The following is a 27,573-nucleotide window of genomic DNA, read 5'->3' as shown; positions in this document are numbered from 1 at the left end:
ACTGAAATCAGAGGAATTTCATACAAAGTTATCAACCTGAAATACATTTCACTATGAGCACCAGTGTGTAACAGTCCTGGTCTACATCCCCATTTCTTAATCTTACAGTGCAAAATTCAATATTGACAGTTATCCTCACCTGCTACACAGTACTCCCCTGTTCCTCATTTACCCAAATAATCTTTCGGTCCATTCCAAGTGCTGGGCAAAGGATTTACAAAATGACAGTAAGAAAGCACTTAGTTCTAAAAGCTCAAATGTTTACTTTTAAGTGAAAATGAAGAAAAAAATGTTAGCACTCAAAAAGTCTTTAAAATCCAAAATCTTCACATCCTTTATAGAAACTCCAGTGCTTTTCCATTACAGAGCATGGTAGAAACTCCTCTTTACGTACCATTACTATCTCACGGAATTGAAGAAAATGCGTCAGACTTTCCATTGAGTTGAACTGGACAGAAGAGCCTGTTGAAACACGAATGCAAATGAGTACAGAGTGTGTATTAGAGTAATGGAAAGCAATCACTGGCACTATCATCTACAGAGGTGCTAACAGCTCATTGGAACCACATAGGGGTTTGTGTCTTAGGACTCCTGTAGGTTCAGATCCCGGCCCTCTTATCGGTATCTCTCACATGCACCCAGACTTCAGTGAGATGAGGGCTGTACTACACTTCAGTGGTGCTCAGGGTGAAAAGGCAACTGTCCCGGCCATTTCCAATTATGCAACAGGAAAATGCAGTTGCTCTTCAGCATTGCTTGAATTTCACATCTTGCCCACACAGGCATAAATTCAGTGCACTTCCCCAAAATGAAGGAATCCCTCTCATAGGGAATTCCCTTCCTACAGTCGCAAAAAGACTATATAAAAAGGAAAGCGTACACCTGTATACAAGAAACTACAGGACTGAACAATGGATACTTGCAATCTTTAAGTATGTGCTGGACTGAAGTAACTATTGCTATGCATAATTTTAAGGCACTTGTGTCAGTGCAGGAGAAGCTGAACTTCTAATTTTCCCTGTTAAAATCAGTAACAAATTACCACTGTAAAGATCCAGCAGTAAGAAATGTTACAAGACATTCTCTCCACAACAGCACAGACTCCAAAGGGCACTTGGAACTGTAGTTTTCAGAGTTACTTGCTTCTGTTCATCTTTTTGTCCACGCTTTCTCCCTTTGGTACCCTTGCACAAAATATAAGAGCTGCTGAGCTGCCACAAGAAGACCAACACAGAAACCACCAGTGCGGGCAGAACTGTCACATGTAGCAGATGTTATCAAGCGAGGGAGGGCTGTCATGAAAGTAGGGATGGCCTCTGTTTTAAAAAAAACAACCAAACACCCAACAAAAAACAGCATTCAGACACCATTCAAGCATCTCAAGAAGCAAAACGGGATGGGTGTTTCAGGATGATTAGGTCAGTCAAGATAAATACTTGTCAAAACACAGAGAAAACATCTTTGAAGTGACACCAGTTGGTCATTTAGCTTGCACTTGTTTCTGGGCTACTATGTGCCATCCCAAGAGTTTGTCTTTTTCTGTTACCAGAGTTTTCCAGTTGTGTCACTTACACTGATTCCCAAATGCAAAATATATTCACTGAACTGACAACATCGGTAGGTCCCAATGCAAAACAATCAGTGTATCCTGTAGGTATCAAAAAAAGAATCTTACTTTTAAATGACTTGGTAATAGCTGCTTCTCTTTGAGTGCACAGCAATGTTTTCACAACTTCTGTTTGTGGCAAGGACAGGGTTTTTGGCTGCACGTTGCTTGTGTCAGAGCTCCCATGAGGCTGAGCAATGGAGACAGTAGCAGGACTCTGATGGTGCTGGTTATGGTTGCTGGGGTCCTTCGTGATAAAATTCTTTCCTGAGAGCATAAAATATCAAGACAGCTTTGTTCTAAGAACAGTATCATTTAATCCTGATAGTTTCATGGCTTAACTTCCAGAGCAGTTAGGCTTTTCATTTTTCTTCAAGGTAAATGCAGAAATTTTCACTTAGCCTTACTCCACCTAACGTATGTAAGGGTAGACCTTCCTCTGCTCCTCTACCAGCCCAGCCGCAGCTGCTGTAAGTTGATTGATACATTCTTTTAAAAATACCTGTCTTCCTTGGCAAAATTACATTAGATGCCATACAAATTTAACTTGAAAAGTAGCCTACTAAATATAAGTGTGTTTCACTGCCTGCCTCAAGGGAAACTGAAATATATGATATCACATATGATCACAGCACAGCTATTCTCATTTGCTTTCATGCAACCTTATTGAGCTCAGCTGCTCATTTTATGCTAGATGCCTGAAGTAACACTAACATAAACCTTCTGAAACAGCTCCCACAGTTCATTCATTAAGAAATCACCTGGATTCCCTTAAAAACACGTGTGTTTATTCCACACAACTTTAGGGTATTTCATGAACTAAAAGTGAGCAAGAGTTGTTCTAATCTTTAAGGTGGGTAAAGGTTATTACAGGCAGTAAGGGATTGCCAGAGCACAAGAATTGCATTAGTCATGTTGTTTTCCAAAGACCATCTTCCTGAAATAGCAATCTGCAAAATGAGTGTACATATCACGCTTGCTGTAACAACTGGATATGCTTTTATTTTAAGCCACTTTGCTAGGATGTCAATGTGAAACATCTAACACGAACATCTGCTCTGTGACTGACATCTGCTTGTCACCTGACAGCTGCTTCTGAATCCTTGTTATTCTTGGTCATTTTTAGCAAACATTATGTCATTATTACATGTATCAGAAAGCACAGAGGAAGAAATTCCAAGACATATAATCACTGTTTCTTCTGCTTTCCTATACACAGATATTCTAAAAGCACTGTTTATTTTCTTCATGTTTAGTTCTCACTCATAGACTTGAATCCAGTAATTCCTGCTTTCTGCTACTGTGATCCTGTAAGAGACTGAAGGCTCAGACTCAAAGAAGGAGCATAAAGTGAAATTTAGTTTGTATTTAGATGACTTAATTCCAAAATTGCAATCCTTAAAGCTTCTGTTAAACACCTGCCTTGGTCTGGGACTGCTTTCTACATGGGATCTTCAAGTTTCTGCATTAACATTCCTCAGGTACCTAAAAATCTGCTGCTACGCAAACCTTGAAGCACCTTAGTCTCAAGCTGAAAAGCTGGGACATTTCTTATGCTGGCAGCCACAGAACAGCAACTCCTTTCCCTTCCTTGACTTCGTAGAGGTTCTTAGGACATGCTTCCTACATTGGGCTCTATATATAAAGTTCAGTGGCACCTGCTTCTTTCTTTTAAAAGATGGCCAGATACAGCCATTGCCTGTATCATTTTCTTCCCAGTTCCCCATCCTCTCCATACAGTACCTAACTGAACACTGATCCAAGATACGGGAAGCTAGAAGGAGTGTGGGGGAGGGGTATTTAAAATGATAGCATTCTCCTCCAAAAACTCCTCAAATAGCATTATCCTCCTCAAATTATCAAGCTCCAGTCTTCTTTTTTAACAGTGCTCTGGGATGCTCAGAAAAAAATTCAATTCATTAACACAGAATGAAAACAAGATGATTAATTCTTTACAAAAGCAGGATAAATTTCTACTATAAAATACACACAGGCTGTAAGTATATTAGAAAGAAGAGTACCCGGGAACGTGCCCAGGAAAATGGCACCAAATAGCTAACATCCACACCAGCAAACTTTCAAGCAGGTTGGCTGCAGGCAAAGTGCCTGCTGGGAACTGCCCTTGGAACAAGCCAACTCCTAAACCAGCCCTGGAAACTATTCAGGAGCTGCCCAGTGCCAGTCACTGTTCTCATAATACAGCAGTGCAGGTTAATCCTCTTCCAGAACGATTTAAGGCACTGTTTAATTTCCTACTACGTATCTGTCCATATAGTATCTGAAACGGAATTGAAACCGTGAACACTCTGGCTTTCCCTCCCTCAATTTCTCACCTAGATGGCTCACCTCAATGCCTAATCATCAGGCATTACCATGATCTCAAATTACATGTAACAAAGAAACTTCTTTAAATATTATTTCCCTGGGCTATCTGTGAAAAACAGGAAAAAAATACCACTCACTGATCTTCCGGCTGCTTTTGTTTGCCAAGAGTATTCTTTGAATGAATTAATTTCTCTGTTTTAGAGGTTACAATGTTTATCATCAATTTTCCACAAGAGGAATAATTTACAAGAACTAGTGAGATATTCAAAAGCCTATTAAAAAGTTAGAGGAGACCAAATCCATTTTTAAGTCACTTACATCTGGTATAAGCTTAAGTTACTGAAGCAGGGCACTGTGAACTCATCATCTGGCTGCTCTTAGCCCGAAGCAAATACCAGTAGATCATAGTAGCCTGAATATCAAATTAGTTATTTTAATTATTATCTTTTAATTTACACTTAGAATGTTAAGAACAGACCAAGCCTGGTATCCTCATTCATGTGAGATGCAGTGTGTCATCAAATTAACAGAACCAATCACAAAAGCTGTTCAGACTCCAAGTGCAACTGCCTGTCAAAGGAACTTGGGTGTCCCTGGGACCGCACTACTTACCAAAATTAGGCTGAAGTTCTTAAGTCTGCCGGGCACTTCGGAAAAAAAATTGTTCAATATAATTTTGCAATATTAATGTGCTCTGTTTCATATGAATTTATTTTTAGAGACTAAAATATCCCCCTAGTTACTACTGCTGTTAGGCATACTGGGATTTCCACCAACAGACTATTGAATGTGATTTTAAGATGTACGTGCAATTAAAACTTATGCTAGTGTATCTGAGTTTCCAACTGAATAAAAAACTATTAAATTAGCTTATTAAAAACTTCACTATATATTAAATATTTTTAACATAAATATTTTTTATATAGCAGCCAAGTCACTAGTAACTATTCTCTTCACACAAACAATTTACATAAGAAAAGAAACACACTTCTTTAGAGATCAAGTCTGTGTTCTGGCACTATTTATTTTTCAAGCCCAAGATCTATGATAAGCATGTAGAATTTTGGAATTTAAGCTCTTTAGAAATCACTTTCTACTGGTTTCAGCCATGGCAGATACTAGATTTTAAGTGGTACATACGCAAAGGCTCTCTGTCTTGCGATGGTAATTCCAGGTCACTAGAAACTGGCACTTCTTCAACAAGAAATTTTGACAACTGTGTCCCAAGATATGTAACCTGTACAAAAAAAATCTAAATGGATAACTGGTCATTTTAATTAGTGTTTTTTTCTGATACGTGTAAAAATTTCACTTTTCTTATAAAACTGAGTTTATACACTTAACAGTCTAATCTGTGTCTGGCAAAATCAAACAGAAATTCTGCTCATGTGAATTCTAAATGAAAAAAAGCATAATACAACCCATCTGCAAAGCCATCTAAACTCTGCCGGTATTTTTCCAACATTTGTCCCTGACACCATGACATTTCAATAAGCTTGCTCCTTTTTACTCTAACTACTTTTCAGCTTTTTCCGTCAGTCTCTTAATCATCTTTAAAACTACACTTTTAAAGCACTAATAGCTTATAGAGTGGACATTCCACATTCTCTCAACACTTGTGATTAGTTCATCACTGTACAACTACAGCTATGTAGCTTGAACCTTGCTGCAGATTCATTAAAAGTACTTTTTTAAATTTAGGCTTGTACGCTCTTTTGCTTTAAGAAAGTAAGAAGATCCAGATTAGTGAAATTTGTTATTGCCATTTATTATTGCTATTTTTGAGACTAAAATCAGGCCTACCTTATTCCACACATACTTCCATGTCACAGAAATATCAGTTCCTAGTAGGTCTTTAACCCACTGAACTGGATTCTCCCGTATTTGTCTCTTACTGGTTCTGATCTTGCCATTCTTTAAGAGCGTGGCTTTATGACTAAATTCCTAAAAAAAGGAAAATTAAGAACTAATTTTCAACTCATAAATTAACAAACCTGAATTAACACCCTCAAAACATGAAAAAATGCTGAATATAGCTGAAAAATTGCACCTAATTCTGTTTTTCTCTGAAAAAAGTTCATTAATTTAATGTCACTACCATCAACTGTGGTATGTACAAGAAGGGGATTTATTCCATCAGAATAAGGTGTTTTGGCCACACTGGCATCACATATCTCTCTGTGTGTTTATCAGAACTGCATGTGCATCTTACTTCCCCTCAGACATAACAAGGCTGTGAATAAATTAATTTGCAACAGTGAACTCACAAATTCACAGAAGGCAAGCCTGTGCAACAAGAAACTTACTCAAATGCAATTTGCCTTACACATGTCAAACAAATGCATGTCACAGTGAAATTCCAGCAATGATTCAAAGATGAAAAATATTTGCATGAGAACTTCACCTGTGTCAAGGGACATCACTTACACATTGTAGGAGGAATCTGACAGCCTCATCTTACGCAAAATTAGGTATGAAAGAATTTATTGTTATTGCCCCTCTGATGCCGCTAATACAGCCTGCAAACACATAATGCACCTCCAGAACCAGGACTTATAGCTGTTTATACTTCAGTAACGGCAAAATTAGCTGCTGACAAACTGTGTCAGAACTTAGTAAGGTTGCTTAGCATGCATGAGGTTAAACAATCAGAATAAGAAAATGATCCACCAACAAATACTGAACCAACTACCATATCCACTGGCTTGGGGTGTCTACAAGAATCTAAATGAAAATGTTTGACCCAAATATTTTTGATGAGGACTTAATCCAGTTCACAGTTTCATAGATTATGTCAACAGCATCCAAAACCTCTATTCTGCTGGCCCAAAGCTAACCTCAGGTAAGAAGTACATCTCTATAATGATAAAAAAGGAAACTACTGATTGCCTCATCATTGCAATGCAACAGACACTGGCTTCTAAACTTCATTATCTACAGCACCATCCTCCAAGACAGAAATGAGTGTCATTTTCATTCTAGTAAAAATCACTGACTTCTCTACACTCCAAGCATCAATTCAATACAGGGTTATAATCCATTAAGATTCACATGCGTCAAGTCAGTATCACTGATAACCGCCTTAAGAAATTAGAGTAAGCATACTGAATCCTTCATCCTTCCGTTTAGTCATCTTAAGGTTCAGAGGAATATTACATGCCCCTTAAAGAAAAGAAACATGTGTGTCTACCTATGATATGGCCCAAACTAGAGGCTTGTCACTTGCTCACGCTGCCTTATGTTACAAAACGCAAGACCACGTGGAATGGCCACTCTCAGCAGAACAGCATTCCCAAGCAGGTTATAGGTGCAGAAAAAGGGGTCTTTTCTACATTAGCTACAGCTGCTGAGTTGGCTGAATACAACCTTTCCTGTTTTAATCAGTATGTTACCCTGGAAATTAACTAGCTTGCAGCCGGGAATTCAGTCAATAATTCCATCATTTGCTCAATACCAAGCCAGTCCCCTAGCAGCTGCCTTGCAAATCTGCTCTGTATTTGGAGGCACAGGGACATGCTTTTGTATTAAAAATAGGTGATGTGGGGGCGTTGTTTTGGTGGTTTTGTGGTTTTTTTTTCCAAATATGGTTCTTACTAGACTGTAAACTATAGAACCAGCTGGCATGTAAGTAATATTCATGTCTATCACAGCACTACAAAATCCTTGATGTTACACTTCTGTATTTGAGGGACTGGATAGTTGCTTCCAAAAATCACATTAAGTCATAAAACCCTTAATGTTCCCGCTCCTTCCAATATGAAAATCAGGTATTACACAATGTAGACCAACCAATGATTCCTCTCTGGTTCTAGCAGTAGGAAATATTAACAAACTGATAATGTCAAGTTAAACACAAATTTCACCTATGCAATATTCTGGGTGTTAAAATTATGGCCCACCAGAAGACGTCATCCATACCATTTTCCTTTAAAACTCATAAAAGATCATCTGCAACCAACGAATAAAAATTTTCAACACTAAGTGCTGAAGATGCAGATTAAGCCACAAAAACTGCTGTTTCCCCATTTTAGTGTTGGGGTCTTTTCGTTATATGCTAATATTAACATTATTATATCTCAACAGTTACCTGCAGTTTGAATTCTAAAACATTTTCTCCTGGCTTAATCCTTCCCAATTCAAGCAGATCTATCAACTGAAGCTTCTTCCTATTTCTTCTTCCATGCCTCAATTGGTTTTGTCCACATTCCTGATTACTATAGCTCTGGAAAGACTTTTCACTGAGTTTTACTGGATAATCTGTATTTGAGGTAAGATCTGTAAGGACTGAGTTGGCGTTAAATAAATTCTCACTACTCTGAAAGGTAACTTGCTGCAGAGTATTAGGGAAGTTCTTTGTAGAAGCTGACAAAATCACTTGCCGCTGGAAAGCTTCTTTCTTATTTACGTATCTGTATAAATCCTCATCTGTAAGAACCTGCTGGTAGTCACCGCCTGGCTGACAGCCACTGTTATTGACAACGGCGCTTTGGGGTTCCACAGTATTTAATGTGTTTGTCACTGAAGTGGGATTTAAAGACTTGATTCCTTCTTCTGCAATTGCTACACAATCAACGTCTTTTTGCAGTGAGCACTTTGTTTTAGCAGCAGAAACAGCAGGTTCTGAGGGCAGTGTCACCACTTCTACAGCATTTGTCAGCATTGACATCTTGTTGAAGGGATATTCTCTTACCCTGCTTTCAGATACCAAAGCATGATCAGAAGCCTCTTTGCTTCTAATTGCTTCTTTATTTGCTTCTGTCTCATCCAAGCAGGTGTGTGGATGTTGGCTGCATTCCTGAGATGAAAATCTATTTTCTAAAGAGAGATGTGCTTCTACTGTGTTTCCATTAGGCACGCTGGCACCAAGCCCCATACTAAATGTAACTACATCAGAACACATGCTTTCATCAGCAGTTAAACTTAGCCTTTTATCATTTCCACAGGAAATAAATGAGTTTGAGATTTGCTTCTCTGAACATGATGTACTGAGCACTCGCTTTGCTTTTCTGTAATTTTGTATTTTCTGGACTAACTTTTCCTGTGTTTGGGCAACAGTCAATAGATGCTTTTGCCTAGAAGCAAGGTGAACTAATTGTTTCCTCAATGCTCCTTTTTTAAAAGATTCCACTGAAGCCCTATGGAAAATAAAATTAAAAAAAAAAGTAATAATAATGACAGCAGAGTTACTCTAAGCGCAATATTAAAACAGTTTAATAGACATGTCCCACTAAGAACAGGAATGTTTCAAAGGACTCTGCCAACACCTACAATTTGAACATTAGATAAAGTTTACAGTTCGAATCCCAGGCTTATGCACAATAAACTGCAGGATCTCATCTAGAAGTAGGATGCAAAGCATCAAAACTTCAGTCATATCCTTGTCCTCCTCTACCACCCTTAATTCATAGAATCGAAACTGGGTCTGAATTACCACTGGCTGCTCTTTTATCACCAAAAATCACAATAGTTCGTTGAATTCAATGCCTTTGCGGGTCTAATTTGTAGCCTGTTAAAATGCGCTCACGATGAGCTACTGAAGGATGATACTATCAGAAATTTTTTACAGTGTATACAACATAACACTGTCTGAAGCCACAACTGTAATAATGATGACATGATCAGTAAGAAAAGAGGACAGAGCAATTTAGGATGTTGTATGTTAGTCTGGGAATGTCTCTCCTGTCCCTCCCGTCACAGAGAGGGAGACACTGCTCCCTCTCTGAGCTGGTGTCCCTGCCCTGTGACACTCCTTTCTTGGGGGATTTTACTTCCTTCCTGATGGAAGGGAACTCCTTATTTTCCCCAATTCCTCTGGCACACCAGCCTAGCATAATACTTTTCTCTCACTCGTGCAAGTGATTGCACGAGCACTCTGACACCCTGCTGGGAAGACAGGGGAGTACCACAAGGTGTGGGAAAAGGAATAGCAGGATGCTTTGCTTTTAACTCCAGCCACAGCAGAGGTGCCGCGCAAGTAACACCATCCCACTCTTGGAAGAGGGAGACTATTGAGGGGATCAAGACAGAGGTACAGCCAGAGTAGCTGGTGCAGAACAAGGACAGCCAAACCACGGCGTGACAGTACTGCTGTCTGTACTGTGACACTGCTTGCAATCACATGTGTTTAGAATCAATGATACAATCAACACGTCAGCATGTAATTGATCACTATTGTGAGGATGATTTGACAGCTACGGACTCCAGCACAGGCCAGTGAGGCCCCCCACACTTTTCCAGCAGTGCTTCTTCAGGGAAGTTTTGTTGCTTTGCTGCTACATGGGTACTGCAGAAGCTGCAACTGAAGAGTCAAAGACTGCAACTGAAGAGTCAAAGACAGTGTGACTTAAATGACAAAGGCAGAGTAACTTACAGCCACTAAAAAATACAATGGGTTTTTTTGCTCATTTTTCTTCTTAGGTGAGAGATACATCTTAATATCTTCAAAGGAACAGACAGAAATGGAAAAGTGTAAGTAGTATCTCTGCCAGGGCCAGCTAAATGAACAGGAAGATGGAAAATGGGATGATGTCTCCTGATTTTCTGTACATTTATGTAACACTTGACAAAAGCTTATACGCTAACTAGTTGAAAACAAAGTGTTCACCTTATAAATAATAAAAAGGAAATTTGATGTTATTTGGCATGTAGGTCATTATTGTTGACGGAGAGCTGTTGCAATAGCTGCAAGGTACCTGCAATACCAAGAAATATTTTTCACTTTGCTCTGGCAAGCTGACAGATAAATTTGTGTAGATACGAGTTTTACTCTTCCTATTTCTTCATTCAGTCACTATTTTGTACATAAAGATGACTTGGAACCCTAACCTCTCTTCGCACAAAACCCTCTCTTTTTTTTTAATTATCTAAGTAATCTACATATCTTACATTTCATAGCTGGCAAAACGGTCTGTGACAGAAACGTTTCAGTCTTTTTGCTCAACCAGCCTATGTGTTTTGCCATGGAACTACCTGAAAGCTGTACACTGTTGCATTTACATGATGAAACCAATACTGCTCACAGAAACACTATCAGATGATGACCCCATCAGACGGCCTAGAAGCATCCATTGACCACGATGCTACACTGTTAGCTGAGCACTCGCCACATGACAAGCAGTTAGGTCGTCCTTCTCAGAAGAGAAGGAAGTCAAAAGACGCTGGTGAGAGCTAGCAGCAGGAAGCTGATGATTCACATAGTCCATACTCCCACCAAGGTGAGCACTCCCAGCTCACCTTTGAGGCGTCCTCACAAAAAAGAAATGTCTGTAAACATCCTTCATGTTGGCCGAACACTCCCAATCTAGGGGTGCTAAAGAAACAAAACCGGAGACAGGACACTAAAAGTAGTGTCTGAATTGTCATTGCTTTCCTCCATAATGCTGCAAAAGTCAACTAATTGCTCAATACCTCCATTTCCTAGTATCTGCTTAGGTATTTTTCCACACTTCTTGTATGTTTACTACCTAATTTCAGTGCTCACTGTGTGCACGGTAACTGATTAGTATGTGTTAGCTAAACCTTGAAGTTTTTCCTTGATGTAAACTCTTACTGGAGGTAACTGAAGCCAATATGTATCATGCTTCTGCAAAATTTGAATGAAATCCACGTCGTTTTACTTTCACACTAGTGTATTCTACTTGTATTTTACTTACCTGTATTTTTTAGCCAGGGTATCCCTTTCCGTTTTCTGTATTGCAAGCATTTTATTCAAAGTATTTTGCATCTGAGACAGCCTTTGGATATACACATCTGTCCAATAATTTGATATAATCAAAATGATGATGGCAATAAGCAGTAGAAAATAATTACAGTAGTAACATTTTTGATGTAGCAAATACACAGCCAAAGTATGAAAATATTGTTACAGCAGTACCTTATACAGTCACGCATACTAACAGCTCTTCACAAATAAAGTACTTTTAATGAAATTCTTTATAGAAAAAATTAAATACAAGAGCCCAAATACTGGAAAACTTTTAAGTGCAAGTGCCTTGTCTAGGAAATTACTAAGAGAACAGGACAGACAAAAGAACTGTCCTACGGATGATAATCACTGAAACTTTTGAAGTTCTTTGTGTTGCAAGGAGATACATAACAAGAAAACTATATGTGAGGATACCTGCCAAAGCTACACAGCCTTAAGAAGGTGGCTAAAACCTTTATGGTTGAATTATTATAGAATAGTTGAATGAGCTTAGGCTGTTCCAAGTTACATAAAATGGTAAAAACATATGTACCATAGTTTTACATAGTTTCACATCCATATTAGAAAATAAAATGAATTATAAGTTGCCCCTTTTTGTCAGCTAGATTTTTCTAAAATAAGAAAAGCAATTATAAATCTTCTTTAGATGCCCTATCTTTCAGCAATATAACATAAGGGAGACCTCAGAAGTCATGACCGGTGGATAACACTGGGATAATAGGCTAAACATGTAATCTAATTCCAGGACAAATTCTAAATCAGGAAATACGAGTTTTCCATAATTATGAAAAGTGGGAAATTACAGGATTAGAAATAGCATTTATAAAATGTTTCCCCAAACCTGTTTCATAGTATTTACCAGTATTTACTTACTTATTAAAGTAGAAAACTACAAAAATATTGGTCTTATCAAGGCAGCTTAATAGGGAATTTGAATCTATTATTTACAGTAGGTTGTACTGCATGCAAATACCTTTACGATATTATTCTACATCATAAGTTTGTCAATGTACTTCTGAGTTCTTCTTCAGTCTTGTGCCTCTTCACACATTATAACTATGATTTAGTTTAAGAGATGCTAGATTATTAATGCTTTTTTCAGTAGCAGTAACAGATCACCGTGTTCATTTCTCTCATGTTTCTAAAGAGGAAAAGTCTGATAGTTTTATTTTGCTCATTTATGAAATTGCACCAATGTCTGCCTACAGGCTTCTGCCTGTTGTATCACCTACCTGTTTTTCAAACATTTTTCAAGAAAATGTATTTATTTTAATTAACAGTTCATATGCCATAAATGTGGGTTGGAAGTTATGTATCTGCATAATTCCACATCTCACATTTATTTTTAAAGGCGTAAATTGACTATTTTAAATATCATTTGAAAGCTCCACCCTATATTCAGGAAAATAAATTTAAAACCACCCCTTCCCTTCTGTCAGGATGCAAAAATGTTTCATGGGCACAAGCTGCTCCAAAGTAAACTGCCCTGCCTAGATGGCTGGGGAGAGAGACTTCAGTCAAAGGCGTTCCTGCAGCAAGCTTTGCCACTTGAACAGTTGTGGCACAGACACATAGACTCAAACTGCTACACAGCACCAGCATCGTGATTTCCTAGGAAGTCAGTGTCACTTAGCAGGCTCTGGAGATTAATCTGAACTGAGATTTGATAGCCTAAGACAAATTACACCTCTGAGCGCCAGCATTTCTGAAACTGCACATCATTGACAATGTCTGCCTTGAAGATTTCTTTTTCCCCTCATAAATTATTTTAGGCTCCTGAAAGTCAGCCACGCTAGAATGAAAAAGCTGCCTCTGTTACCTTATATACAGACATAGTTGTTCTTGATTATGGAAGGGCTTATGTACTTGCAACTGAATAATGATGTTGCCAACAGTGTGTATTCTTATCTAATAATCCCTTTTTATATAATTAGGTTGGCTTGAAACACATGCCTCCAATGAGATGCTTCCCTTTTCTGTAATCACATTAATTCCTTTGTAAACTGCAAGTACTTCAGGAACTGCACTTACCTGGGAGCTGTTATTAAAATTTTACTCTCTGAAGCTGTATTTTCCAGTGGAAGTATTCAAATGTATTACATGCAATACTATTTTTAAAACAATTACATCAGCAAAGATATTTACCTCCCCCAAAGAAGTGAAACAACTTGAATTTACATCTACCTGCATCTTTGGAAGTTCTCAATTCAAGTAGCAACAGTTCTTTTTGCTTCTCTTCTGCATCTTGTATGGCAGCAACAGAATCCTGTTAACAAACACAGAAATGACAGTAAGAAGTAGAGCCAAGAGCACCACATAAAACACAAGTCACAACGCATGGTCTGCAGGATAAGTATTGGTGGACTCAAGTCATTCCAGGAAGGGAATTACTGTGTAAAGGCAATGGGGGTACTGGTAGGACAGACAGACATAGTGCCAAGGGTATGCTCTCCAAGGGGCTGTCACAGCCTGGTTTTGCCCAGGCATTCAAACTAGCCCATGCTCAAAGTCCCACCCCTGAGCGCACTGCAGGGATTAGACTGAATTTCACCATGACAGCATCACCTAGACAATGTAGGTACAGCCAGCAGATACCAGCAAGAGCTCTCCTAACATAACAACTTGTGCAAAAATCTTGCTGGCTGTTTTGAATTAAGATTAAACAATTTCTAAATACCTTCATTATCATGAAGAAAAATCATTACTCTTTCAAAGAGTCATTTTAGAAATGTGATGAAAAGTCTCAGGAATCCATACCTTTTTCCTATTCATATAGGCAGTAAGAAATGTATGTAATTATTGACTAATCTTTGTATAGTAAATATAAGTACACAGGAACCACGAACAGAGAGAAGTCATAATATACAAGCTTATATACTGCAAACCACAATTTATACACTGTAAGCCTCTGCACGATACTGTCTGCATGATGCTGTTTTTTACAAAAATTCTAAAGGGTTAATTATTTAAATGATATTTTTATGTTACTCAGTCAGTAAATGACACTATGGAATACTACACTGTGAAGCAATTTAATAAAACCGTAGTAATACTTACAACACTGTATTTCTCATATTGTGGCTCCAAAGCTGCATCATCATTTTTACAGTAGTTGCAACAATGACTTTTTGATCTTCTTGATCTAGAAGGACGTTTCCTCTCTCCACAATTAAAAAAAAATTAATAGAATTCAAAATGAATATGCAGGAGCATAATAGATTAGCTTACCTAAAATAGGTTACAAAGATGCAATGGCAGATCACATCATAAAAAAAATATCTGGTATCTGCAAACGACATCAAATTTAGGTAACATAAGGAAGTAAGTCTTTAAAGCTTCCACTGAAGGTTAAGTATGGATAATAACAAAAATCTGAAGAGTCAAATGTGTCCTTATACTTCATTCTCTCAAGAAAAAAACCAAACTCATGTATCCTATTTTCTGAAAATAAATAAATAAATGAATAAATGAATGAATACTTGAATAAATGAATGAATAAATGAATGACTGAATGAAATTCAGTAGTTAATAGAGTTAAAAATATCACTGCCAGACAATACGCAGCTCTGCAGATCAGCAGCATTCTAGTGCACAATTTCTCCTTAAGACCACAGGGTAATCCTATGATTTACATTACGAAACAGGGGTCAATACTTGGTCCAGTCCTGTTCAACATATTCATCAGTGACCTGGACGAGGGGACAGAGTGTATCCTCAGCAAGTTTGCTGATGATACCAAACTGGGAGGGGTGGCTGACACCCCAGAGGGCCGTGCTGCCATCCAGTGAGACCTGGACAGGCTGGAGAGCTGGGCAAGGAAGAGCCTCGTGAGGTTCAACAGGGAAAAGTGTAGGGTCCTGCACCTGGGGAAGAAGAATGTCAGGCACCAATACAGGTTAGGTGTGGACCTGCTGGAGTCAAGTTCCAAACAGAAAGATCTGGGGGTCCTGGTAGACAGCAAAATGACAATGAGCAAGCAGTGAGCTCTTGTGGCCAGGAAGGCCAACGGAATCCTGGGCTGCATAGGGAAGAGTGTGGCTAGTAGGTCGAGGGAAGTCATTCTCCCTCTCTACTCTGCACTGGTGAGGCCACAACTGGAATACTGCATCCAGTTCTGGGCTCCCCAATTCAAGAGGGATAGGGAACTACTGGAAAGAGTCCAGCGAAGGGCAACGAGGATGATTCAAGGATTGGAACATCTCCCTTATGAAGAAAGGCTGAGAGAGCTGGGACTCTTTAGCCTGGAGAAGAGAAGGCCGAGGGGAGACCTTATCAATGCTTATAAGTATCTGAAGGGTGGGTTGAAGGAGGAGGGAGCCAGACTCTTTTCAGTGGTTGCCAGTGAGAGGACGAGGGGCAACGGGCACAACCTGGAACATAGGAGGTTCCACTCAAATATGAGGAAAAACTTCTTCACAGTGAGGGTGACAGAGCCCTGGAACAGGCTGCCCAGGGAGGTCGTGGAGTCCCCTTCTCTGGAGATTTTCAAGACCCGCCTGGATGCAGTCCTGAGTAACGTGCTCTAACATGCTCTAGGCAATCCTCAGCAGGGGAGCTGGACTAGATGATCTCTATGGTCCCTTCCAACTCTAAAAAAATTCAGTGAAATTCAGTGAATTCAGTGAAACCAACATACCTGTAACTTCAGTAGTCTCAACAGGAAGTGCAGAGTCTGTAGCACTGTAACACTTCAGCAGTTCTTTCATTTCATCATCACAAGCTACATCCAAAGCACTTTCCCCTGAATCACTCCTCTCACAGGGATTTGCTCCATATTCTAGCAGAATCCTGACTGCCTATTATATAGTAGTAGTGGTATTATGATTATTCCTGTTGTGGACTTACAATACAACTATATGTGTTATATCTATCATAAATCACAGATAATAAAGGTACCAATCAGACACTAAAACCTGTTATGCTTGCAATCTCAATTAAGCAAACAACTTTACTTGGCTATTATCAACACAGACTTGTATCTTACACTTCTAATTTTTCCATTGAAGTACACAAATAATTCACAATTTGACATTAAACCTACCATCTTCACAGTATTGTTATAGAAAGCAATTACAAAACATCACATATCTAAATTAAAAGGAACCGGTCAACTTTATTAAGACCAAAATACAGAAAAGAAGTGGACTTATTTCCTTTAATTACTTAATAGTGGGGTGGGTTTTTTTGGTTACATGCACTGATGATTTTTTTCCTAATTCCAAATCACTTGCAAGTCTGGCAAATTGTAAAATGTGGAAATGAGATTAGTGGTGTCAGTGGAATCATCTACCCCCTAAAATTCAGATCAGATGAAAGTGTTGATGAGGTCAGAGCTTAGATGGTAAAGAACTTTCATACGGATGATTTCTCATCTTTAGCATTTCTTCTTCCATCTTACATTCAGAGTGCTGTTAAGTATCAGAAAGTATCAGAAAGAGAATACTTTTTAGAAGTTCAGAATCTTTTCCATTGGTTTTCCCCCACCACACTAAATAATAGCTCACACGTTTTCAAGAACCCTACTGATAGTTTGGCACCAGGCCTGTGAAATCATCCCCTTCATTTTATCTTTGCTCACAGAAAAGATAAATGTGATGAAAAATCAGCTCTTCTGACAGGAACAGAAATGGCATGTTTGAGCCAATCTAGCATCACCTTTTTATGCTCAGTTCCACGGAATTCACTGTGCCAAATTTTACTTATTTGTGTGCAGTACTGGGCCCCACAATTTAAGAAGGATGTGGACGTCCTTGAAGGTGTCCAGAGGAGGACAACAAAGCTGTTGAAAGGGCTGGAAGACATGTCCTTTGAGAAGGTGCTGAGGACTCTGTGTTTATCTAATTTGGAGAAAAGGAGGTTGAAGGGCAACCTCATTGCTCTCTGCTGCTTCCTGAGAGGAGAAAGTGGAGAGGGAAGTGCTGATCTCCTATCCCTGGGATCCAGTGATACGACATGTAGGAATGGTTCAAAGCTGCACCAGGGGAGGTTTAGACTGGACATTAGGAAACATTTCTTTACCAAGAGGGTCGTCAAACATTGTAATGGGCTTACTAGAAAGGTGGTCGATTCCCCAGGCCTGTCAGTGTTTAAGAGGCGTTTGGACAATGCCCATAACAACAGGCTTTAACTTCTGGTCAGCCCTGAAGTGGTTGGGCAGGTGGGCTAAATGAACATTGTAGGCGCCTTTGAACTGAAACAGCCTATTTTATTCTATAGAACCACATAATGGTTTGGGTGGGAAGGCACCACTTAGTGAAAAAAAAAAAGGTTCATTTTTTAACAGCTGGCGTAGGGTTTTTTCTTTACAAAAAAGAACATTTTTGCAATGAGGGTGGTGAGACATTGGAATAGGATGTCCCGAGAAGTTGTGGATGCCCCATCCCTGGAAGTGTTTAAACTCGGGCTGGATGGGGCTTTGGGCAAGCTGCTCTAGTGAATGATGTCTCTGCCCGTGGCAGGGGGTTGGACTAGATCATTTGTCTGCTGGACTGAAAAAGTCAAGCAACTGTACAATTTCAACTGTCACTACTAAAAAATATTTCCTCTAATTTTGATCACTTTAAACAATTTGGGTTTATTTCCTAAATGCAAATCGCCACTAAAATTGTATTAGTAACTTTGACTTTCCTTATTTAAACAATGATTTTGCTTTGCTGACCCTCTGCTGGAAATCAGGCTCAGGAAATCAAATGTAAAAGAAAAATGTACCTCTAAATAATTGCCACTAACAGCATCATGTATTGGCAAAACACCATCCATATTTCTGCTGTTAACATCAGCACCAGCTTTCAGTAATTCTAAAATCACTTCAGTAAATCCCATATTGGAAGCTTCATGAATTGCTGTCCAACCTAATAAAAGCAAGATGACACATACAGCATGCATCTGATTTGGAAAGATCCACACAGATCACCAATTAGTGGCAGCAATACATCTCGCTGCGTTTCTCATACTATAAGCAACAGATCTATTTTTAAGACAAACCTTACACAAACAATCATCTAGAAAAGCCAAGGTAAATTATTTCCTGTTTAATTCAGTTTACTTTAGAGAAAAATATACCCAATATTAAGCTGAAAAATATTATTTACTTTTCTACTAAACTACTAAAAATAATAAAAAAACTCAAATCAATAGAGTAGAAATAGTCTAAAAACTCAGAAGAATAATATTAGTAGTCTGATTCCTAATCCCAGTGGCATTTTATAATTCAAGTCTGCCACGCATCCAGAATAGAATAGAATCCATCCTGAGACTATAAAAACAGAAATGTGTTATACATTTAGGCAGAAAAAAGAAAAAATAATTTTGTCGTCTGATTTTGTTCTCATTTCCTAAGGAAATAAGATTAGTGTGAATGTGCTCCGCATGTGTATATGCATAAGCATTAGCTGCTTTGGAAATCGAGGGCCAGGCATATGAGGATGGAGAGGAAGATCTATGCAGTGAGCTGCCCAGAGCCAGCCACCCACCCCCACGCCTTAGGACTTCCGCAACAAATAAAGAAGAAAAAAAAGAGGAAGGTAATTGTGGTGGGTGACTCCCTTCTGCGGGGAACAGAAGGCCCCATTTGCAGACCGGATCCATCCCACAGAGAAGCCTGCTGCCTCCCTGGGGCCAGGATTAAGGATATACAGAAAAATCTCCCTACCCTGGTCCGGCCCTCAGATTACTATCCATTAATAGTATTTCAAGTAGGCGGCGATGAGGTAGCTACCAGTAGTCCAAGGGCAATGAAGAGAGACTTTAGGGCCCCTGGATGGCTGGTTGAGGGATCAGGAGCACAAGTTGTGTTCTCCTCTATCCCACCACTTGCAGGAATTGATGAGGGGATAAACAGGAAGAGCCAGCAGATGAACTCCTGGCTCCGAGGCTGGTGTAACCGGCACAACTTTGGTTTCCTTGATCATGGGATGATCTACAGGACACCAGGCCTGCTGGCAACCGGTGGGGCAAGCCTTACCCAAAGGGGAAGAAGAATACTGGGGCAAGAATTAGCAGGGCTCATTGAAAGGGCTTTAAACTAGGTTTGAAGGGGGATGGGGATGAAACCAGAATTACTGAAGAGGAGCCTGGGAGCAGATTACCAGTGCTGGTGGGTAAAAGCGCTAGCAAGATCTTGTTGTCTCAGTAGAGGTCGGGGATGGTGACCCGTGTGGTGATGACATCAGGGATAGTGATAGGCTGGCAACCACAGAAGGGTCTGAGCATGGTCAGGGGGGTATTGGGGCTCAGCCCCCCATAAAAGTGGCAGGACAATTAGCCCAGCTAAAGTGCATCTACACAAATGCACACAGTACGGGCAACAAACAGGAGGAGCTGGAGGCCACTGTACGCCAGGAAAACTACGATACAGTTGCCATCACAGAAATGTGGTGGGAAGACTTACACAACTGGAGCACTGCAATCGATGGCTACCAACTCTCCAGAAGGGATAGACAAGGAAGGAGAGGTGGTGGGGTGGTCTTCTGTGTTAAAGACACATTTGAATGCCTAGAAGTTAATAATGACAGTGTTTATGGGTCAGAATCAAGGGGAAGGCCAACAAGGCAGACATCATGGTGGGAGTTTATTACAGACCCCCAAACCAGGACGTAGAAATCAATGAAACATTCTATCAGCAACCGGCAGAGCTCTCACAATCACTCACCCTTGTTCTTGTTGGGGGCGTCAACTTCCCAGACATCTGCTGGAAACATAACACAGCAGAGAGGGAACAATCCCAGAGGTTCCTAGAGTGTGTGGAAGAAAACTTCCTAACACAGCTGGTGAGCGAGCCAACCAGGGAAAGCACCCTACTGGACCTGCTGCTCGTTAACAGAGAAGGTCTTGTGGGGGATGTAAAGGTTCAAGGTCATCTTGGGCAGAGTGATCACGAGATCATAGAGTTTTCAATTCTTGCAGAAGCAAGACAGGTAGCCAGCAGAACTCCCACCTTGGACTTCTGAAAGGCAGACTTTGGCCTGCTTAGGAGCATGGTTGAGAGTGTCCCCTGGGAGACAGTCCTGAAGGGCACAGGTGCCCAGGAAGGCTAGTCATACTTCAAGGAGGAACTCTCAAAAAGTGCAGGAGAAGGCCATCCCCAGGTCCCATAAAACGAGCAGATGGGGAAGAAGACTGGTCTGGCTAAATAGAGAGCTTTGGATGGACCTCAGGGAGAAAAGAAAAGTCTAAGATCTCTGGAAAAGGGGGTTGGTTACTTATGAGCAATATCAAGGTGTACTGAAGATATGCAGGGGAAAAATTAGAAGGGCGAAAGCCCAAGCAGAACTTAACTTGGCTACCACAGTTAAAGATAACAAGAAGAGTTTTTTTCAGTATATCAATAAAAAAAGGAAGGCTAGGGAAAATGTAGGCCCACTGATGAATGAGGTGGGTCCCTTGGTGGTAGAAGACACAGAGAAGGCGGAGCTGCTGAATGCCTTCTTTGCTTCGGTCTTCACTGCCAAAGCTGCCCCTCATCAATCCCAGACCCTGGAGACAAGGGGGAAGGTCTGGAGAGAGGAAGACTTTCCCTCTGTTGGGGAGGATTGGGTTAGAGACCACTTGGCCAAACTGGACATCCATAAGTCTATGGGCCCTGATGGGATGCACCCACAAGTGCTGAGAGAACTAGCAGATGTTATTGCTGAGCCACTCTCCATCATTTATGAGAGGTCTTGGAGAACAGGAGAAGTGCCTGAGGACTGGAGGAAGGCAAATATCACACCAGTCTACAAGAAGGGCAAGAAGGAGGACCCAGGGAACTACAGGCCAATTAGTCTCACCTCTGTCCCTGGGAAAATAATGGAGCGACTCGTTCTGGATATCATCTCCAAACACACTGAAGATCAGGAAGTTACTGGAAGTGGTCAACACGGATTTACCAAGGGTAAATCATGCTTGACCAATCTGAGAGCCTTCTATGATGTTATAACTAGATGGCCGGATGAGGGGAGAGCAGCAGATGTCACCTACCTTGACTTCAGCAAGGCTTTTGACACTGTCTCCCATAATATCCTCATTAGAAAATTAAAGAAGTGTGGGCTAGATGAGGGGGCAGTGAGGTGGATTGAGTCCTGGCTGTGTGACGGAACTCAGAGGGCTGTCATTAACGGAGCAGGGTCAAGTTGGAGGCCTGTAACCAGCGGTGTCCCCCAGGGGTCAATACTCGGCCCAGTCCTGTTCAACATACTCATCAATGACCTGGACAAGGGGACAGAGTGTATCCTCAGCAAGTTTGCTGATGATACCAAACTGGGAGGGCTGGCCGACACTCCAGAGGACTGTGCCACCATCCAGCAGAACTTGGAACAGGCTGGAGAGCTGGGCAGAGAAGAACCTCATGAGGTTCAACAAGGGCAAATGTAAGGTCCTGCACCTGGGGAGGAAGAACCCGAGGCACCAATATAGGTTAGAGGTGGATCTTCTGGAAAGTACTACTGAGGAAAAGGATCTGGGAGCCCTGGTGGATGGCAGGCTCTCCATGAGCCAGCAATGTGCCCTTGTTGCCAAGAGGGCCAACGAAACCCTGGGCTGCATAGGGAGAAGTGTGGCCAGTAGGTCGAGGGAGGTCGTTCTCCCCCTCTACTCTGCGCTGGTGAGGCCACAGCTGGAAGACTGCATCCAGTTCTGGGCTCCCCAGTTCAAGAGGGATAGGGAACTACTGGAAAGAGTCCAACATAGGGCAACTAAAATGATTAAGGGATTAGAGCACCTCCCTTACGAGGAAAGGCTCAAAGAGCTGGGACTCTTTAGCCTGGAGAAGAGAAGGCTAAGGGGAGACCTTATCAATGCTTATAAGTATCTGAAGGGTGGGCTGAAGGAGGAGGGAGCCAGACTCTTTTCAGTGGTTTCCAGCGATAGGACGAGGGGCAACGGGCACAAGCTGGAACATAGGAAGTTCCATTCAAATGTGAGGAAAAACTTTATGGTGAGGGTGACAGAGCTCTGGAACAGGCTGCCCAGGGAGGTTGTGGAGTCCCCTTCTCTGGAGATCTTCAAGACCTGCCTTGATGCAGTCCTGAGTAATGTGCTCTAGGCAATCCTGCTTTAGCAGGGGAGTTGGACTAGATGATCTCTAGAGGTCCCTTCCAACTCTGTCAAATCGGTGAATCCATGAATCTTGACAAACTTTCGAGCCCACTTCCTGTCATATCTCTGAAAATGGGCTCTTTAGCAGAGGAGCAAGACCCGATTAATGCCCCTGCTGACAAAAAGGCTGCATTAGCTTCATGCTGAAACATAAAATCCAAGGATTCACTGATTGTGCTTGCACTCATGGTATGACTTCCTTTCCTTCTCACAATTATATCATCAATCAAGAATCCATAATCATATTAAAATTACATAAATAATATAAAAACATATAGACTATAAATTATATAAAATTGTATCATAAAATAAGCCCAAAAGAGAGTAATTTTCAAACCTGCGTAGTCCTGTTCATTGACACAAATTCCAGATGATATTAGAGTTTTCACCAAAGACAAATCTCCCCTCCTGGCAGCAATATGCAGCTGAGTTTCTCCTTTTGCATTTCTTCTAGTTTTCATCTTTCTCCTAGCTCTTGTATTATAGGTATCATGTAAAATTACATCTTCTTTTCTGGTAGACAGGGAGGATTCTAAGCACATACAGGGTGTTCATTAGGAACCACAAAAATGTTTCATTATAAAAAAGAAGTAAGCTTCATAACTCACTTGAATTCATGTAAATGTGTGCAATACTGTTGCCTTAATTATTCAATAATATTAATTGACTGCATCAAAAGGTTAAAGGTACTACGTAACAGCTCAGATAACAAACAGACGCAATGCAAAAGAATGTTTTATGGTCTAGATGACTTAACAATGGTACAATGGATTAGGGATCAACAAAAAAGGCAATAAGGCTGAAGTTTTATACTCTATAGAAGTAGGGAGTATGTTACATTTCTCCATTGACTGCTTTCAAGTTACCAGACATGACTGCTAAATATATAAAGTACACATATATAGGTATTTAAGGAACAACATAAAAGTGAAGACTTGACCAGCACCTCTTTTCCGTTTCTAATTCTGTATCAGGGAAGAGATAGGTTTCTACTTAAGATATTTTTACAGCTGTAATGTGAAAAAGTCCTGATTACAGATCTTTGATTAATGTCTAGTGACATAGCTGAACTGTCTTTTAATTAGATCTGTGCAGGATTGAACCCATAATTGTAAATAAACTTGATTTAATCCTTCTCTTATTGGTCCACAAAGCAAACAACATCCACTTCAGATTTTATCATGTGATCATCAGACAGGTCCTAATTTTAAGGCTTCAGTTAACAGACACATCAAACTGTAGAAGATATGAAGAAAAAAAAAACAGATTAAAAAAGAACTGATTCTATATATAGTGTAAGGACAACCCCTTCCTACAAACTGCTACCAAAAAGGCAGGGTGTATAAATCTTCAAAAGCTCTGCCATGCCTGTTAGCTTCTTTTTTTAAACTCATGTTCCTGCTGTTATAATACTGTGCTATCAGATTTTTTAAAAAGTTCACTGTGTTCTTTCTCAGATTTCTTGAAAATCTGTAATTTGTCCAAAAAACAAAGCTTGAGTAAGGTTTTAAGTAAGCATTTTGCAACTCTTACGCATGTTTTTTTAATTATTCATATAAACAACTACTTGGTGCATCCCAAACATTTCCTCTTCTCATCAGATAGGCTGTCTTCTCAGATATTTCCAGCTATCAGTATCCATTGCTATCAAACATCCTCCATGATTTGACAGCTGCCCTTCTTCAGGCTCCTCCTGCCTTCTGAAAAATCTGCTTTTCCAAGGTTTCTTTTAAGCTAACCTACTGAGCTTGTCATCCAAGACTGGAAGAACATAAAAGACATACTGCAACTATATTAAAGATAGATATGTAGTAAGGATATATCCATACTAATTTTAAACTAGCTTGTTCAGGCACTGCTGAAGCCAGACCATGGCAGGACGGAGCCCCCTGGAGGCTCTTCCAACCTGTCAGAAAACATTCAGGTGGCCCTCTTTGCATTGGGGGTGCTTGGCCCACACCGTATTGGCAACCAGAAGAGCTAAAGAGTTTCTTTTTTAAATGAAAATTGAGATTCTAGAGCACATGGAGGGGTCACAGTATTGAAATATTCCTCCAATCTGAGACCTACTTTTCTGTAAGATAAGGTACTGTGTTTTGTCTAAAAGCCTCAGGATCTCAACTCCCAAAACAATCATCCACTTTCTGGTTCTTCCTTTTCTTTGCCTTTGATTCACAAAAGAGTATCTTAGGGACTCTTTAGAGATGTGGGAGAAAAAAAGGTGCACAACAGCCCATTAAGCTAATGACCCTTAGCAGTATCTGTTGCAAATGAACAGAAATAATTGCAAAGTTTTCCAGTTAAGTTGTCACGCACAACAGTTTTCTTCATGGTTGCTGGGAAACATTTGCAAAAGCATAATGGGACATTGGTATGTGCATCACAAAATACTGGTTCTCTGTGGACCGCCCTGCCAGGTGGGTCATGAGCAGGAAAGATCAGGAACTTGGCAAATACAAAACCCATCAGCACATGTACAAAGATAAAATGGAGAGATCACAGTGACCAGCAATCAGACTACATCAGGCTTCCATACCTCAACAGCCTCAAGGAAAACCTCCTTCAAAAAGACATTTGAATACTTGAGCATTGATCTTTGTGTAATTCTTTCCACAGATTGAACTTTAAGAAAAGAAGCAAGCTGTTTGTCCCTTCCCTCTGTGTAGGCAGAATAGGAACACCGAGACCCTAGTTAAGTGACTGACTGTAGATGAAAGTGATACTGCGCCATTTAGGAAGAGAGGATTTTTATTCAAGACTAGAATAATATAAGAAAGACCACTGGGACACAGAAACAATCAGATGAGGTGCAAAAGCCAGTTAATGAAGAACAGGCACAAGACAGCAAAAAATATGAAAATCCCACAAGTCAGAAAACATCCCATCTTCCACTTTTTTTGTGCTGCAATCTGAATGCCATTGTCCCAGTCTCTAAAGCTGTACTGCCTTCAACTGTACGAAGGGCTATACTTTCTTGCGTAACCTCTCAAGCAGCAACATTCTCCTCGGATTACATGTTAGCTGACTAAAATATTACCTGAAGAACCTCTTTTATGGAAAAAAAGTAATTTGTGAAATGCTACTCCAGGAGACCAAAATGTAAGACACATATTTGGAATAAAGTTTTTTTTTAATCATAATCGTCTATATAGGAGGTAAAAAATATAAAGGACAAAAATCCAAAAATGTATTAATGTACATAGACCTTATTATAAATATTGAGCAGGAATACAGGATCTACAAAAAAGAACAACTCTAGGGAAAGGAATCATTTCTATGTTCAACGTTTATTCTTCCAACAATTAGCAGTGGATGATGACATATATCAGATATGCCATGAATTTTTTTCCAGAATGAAGTAAGAAGGCATTCCTACAACAAAAGGAACCAATTTGGAGATAGGAAAGCTAAGTACTGACACTGCCAAGTACTGGAAAGCAGTAAGTAACAAGAAGCACCTACTCCTTTCCTTCTCCCATCATCTTCCAAAAGAAAACACAAGCTTGCAGTCCAGAAACTCAAGAGAGCAGGAACTTACTAGGGGTTGAAAACTAGCAACCACCTGAGTCAGGAACAGGAAACAGCTGTGGGCAGAAGAGGACAAGAAGACTGGGACTATCAAAGAGAAAAGGGTCAGCAGGAACTTCACAGTTTCCTGGATGTTTTTTCTCACATGCTACAGGACATTGCGGAGATTGGCTGATCAGTCCTTAATTCAACTTGTAAGACTAATGAGCATCCAAAGTCTCCAAAGAGAAGGAGGGTACTAAGCAAACAACAAAACAACAAAAACAGGTAAATAAATGAGAATGTTGATAGTATGCGGGCAGATTTATTTGTGCATATTGTGTGCGTGTGTGTGTATGCGTGGGCGTACATATTTGTTATACATATTATTTGAAGTATACATGTTGTTATGTACACTGGTTTTAAAAGCATTTAATGGATGTAGAGCATGAATCCCATTGTTTTTCAAAATATATACAATCTACTTAATGCAAGCATTCATTTACATCCCACTCAAAGGCAACCAAAGTTTGACCACCAGATGGCAGCAACATATAACTGCAGTCCAAGGAAGAAACTAAAGTTTTTTGTTGCACATGGAAAAAAAAAATCAAATGTTATATCCACACAAATACACATGCATTCACACATACTTTTATAAACATATACATATTAAAACACACCTTTTCCTGTGTATGTATATACAAAGCATACATTTACAGTGACACAGTAGTTATTTGAAAGGGAAAATTTCACAAAGCCAGTAACAATTATAAATAAAAAACAGTTTGAAGAAAAAATGTCAGCAGAAAAATATGAATAATAGCTAGGAAGTATATCACAGATATCCCACACTCCAGATGAAAAGTTACATGGATTCAAAATCTAACGTGGCTTAAGAAGGGAATTAGAGAGCAACAATAAATGAGAAATGAAAAAATGGGAAGCGGTAGCAAATAAAAATAAGGAGTTGTAGAAAACTGCTGTGGAAAACTACAGAATACAAGGAAATAGTCACAGACAGCTAAGGTCCAAAAAGGTAGTATTTTAAAATCTATCAAAGCCAGAAAAAATACTTCCCAAACTCTTGATTACTACAGAGAAATGACAGAATTATCTATGATAATCAGAGAAGTCAAAATACTCTATGCTGTATCAAGGCAAAGCTACACAAGAAATTCCTATCATCTAATGACACATTTTTTTTCATTTCAACACAAGTTAAGGAGAATGCCAAATCATAGAATCACAGAATCATAGAATTGTCTAGGTTGGAAGAGACCCTTGGGATCATCAAGTCCAACCATCTACCCTACACTACAAAGTTCTCCCCTATACCATATCCCCCAACACCACA

The 27,573-nt window shown here is 39.9% G+C and overlaps 1 protein-coding gene across 1 annotated transcript in view; it reads right to left on the bottom strand.

Moving 5' to 3' along the window:
* Window positions 1–310: 310 nt before the first annotated feature.
* The window catches only part of ANKRD31 (ankyrin repeat domain 31), a 57,191-nt gene continuing 29,928 nt past the window's right edge, over window positions 311–27,573 (bottom strand). Inside the window, exons 15-25 of the mRNA XM_074166333.1 lie at window positions 23,047–23,241; window positions 18,345–18,487; window positions 16,273–16,432; window positions 14,697–14,797; window positions 13,821–13,902; window positions 11,584–11,680; window positions 8,019–9,066; window positions 5,735–5,875; window positions 5,072–5,168; window positions 1,676–1,873; window positions 311–462 (exon numbers count right to left, since the gene is read on the bottom strand). Coding sequence (XP_074022434.1) covers window positions 311–462; window positions 1,676–1,873; window positions 5,072–5,168; window positions 5,735–5,875; window positions 8,019–9,066; window positions 11,584–11,680; window positions 13,821–13,902; window positions 14,697–14,797; window positions 16,273–16,432; window positions 18,345–18,487; window positions 23,047–23,241 — 2,414 coding nt within the window. The remainder of the gene's footprint in view (window positions 463–1,675; window positions 1,874–5,071; window positions 5,169–5,734; window positions 5,876–8,018; window positions 9,067–11,583; window positions 11,681–13,820; window positions 13,903–14,696; window positions 14,798–16,272; window positions 16,433–18,344; window positions 18,488–23,046; window positions 23,242–27,573) is intronic.

Source organism: Numenius arquata, chromosome Z (genome assembly GCF_964106895.1).
Source record: "Numenius arquata chromosome Z, bNumArq3.hap1.1, whole genome shotgun sequence".
Lineage (NCBI taxonomy): Eukaryota > Metazoa > Chordata > Aves > Charadriiformes > Scolopacidae > Numenius > Numenius arquata.
The sequence above is the reverse complement of the archived record's forward strand: the minus strand, read 5'-3'. Positions and strand labels throughout refer to the sequence as shown.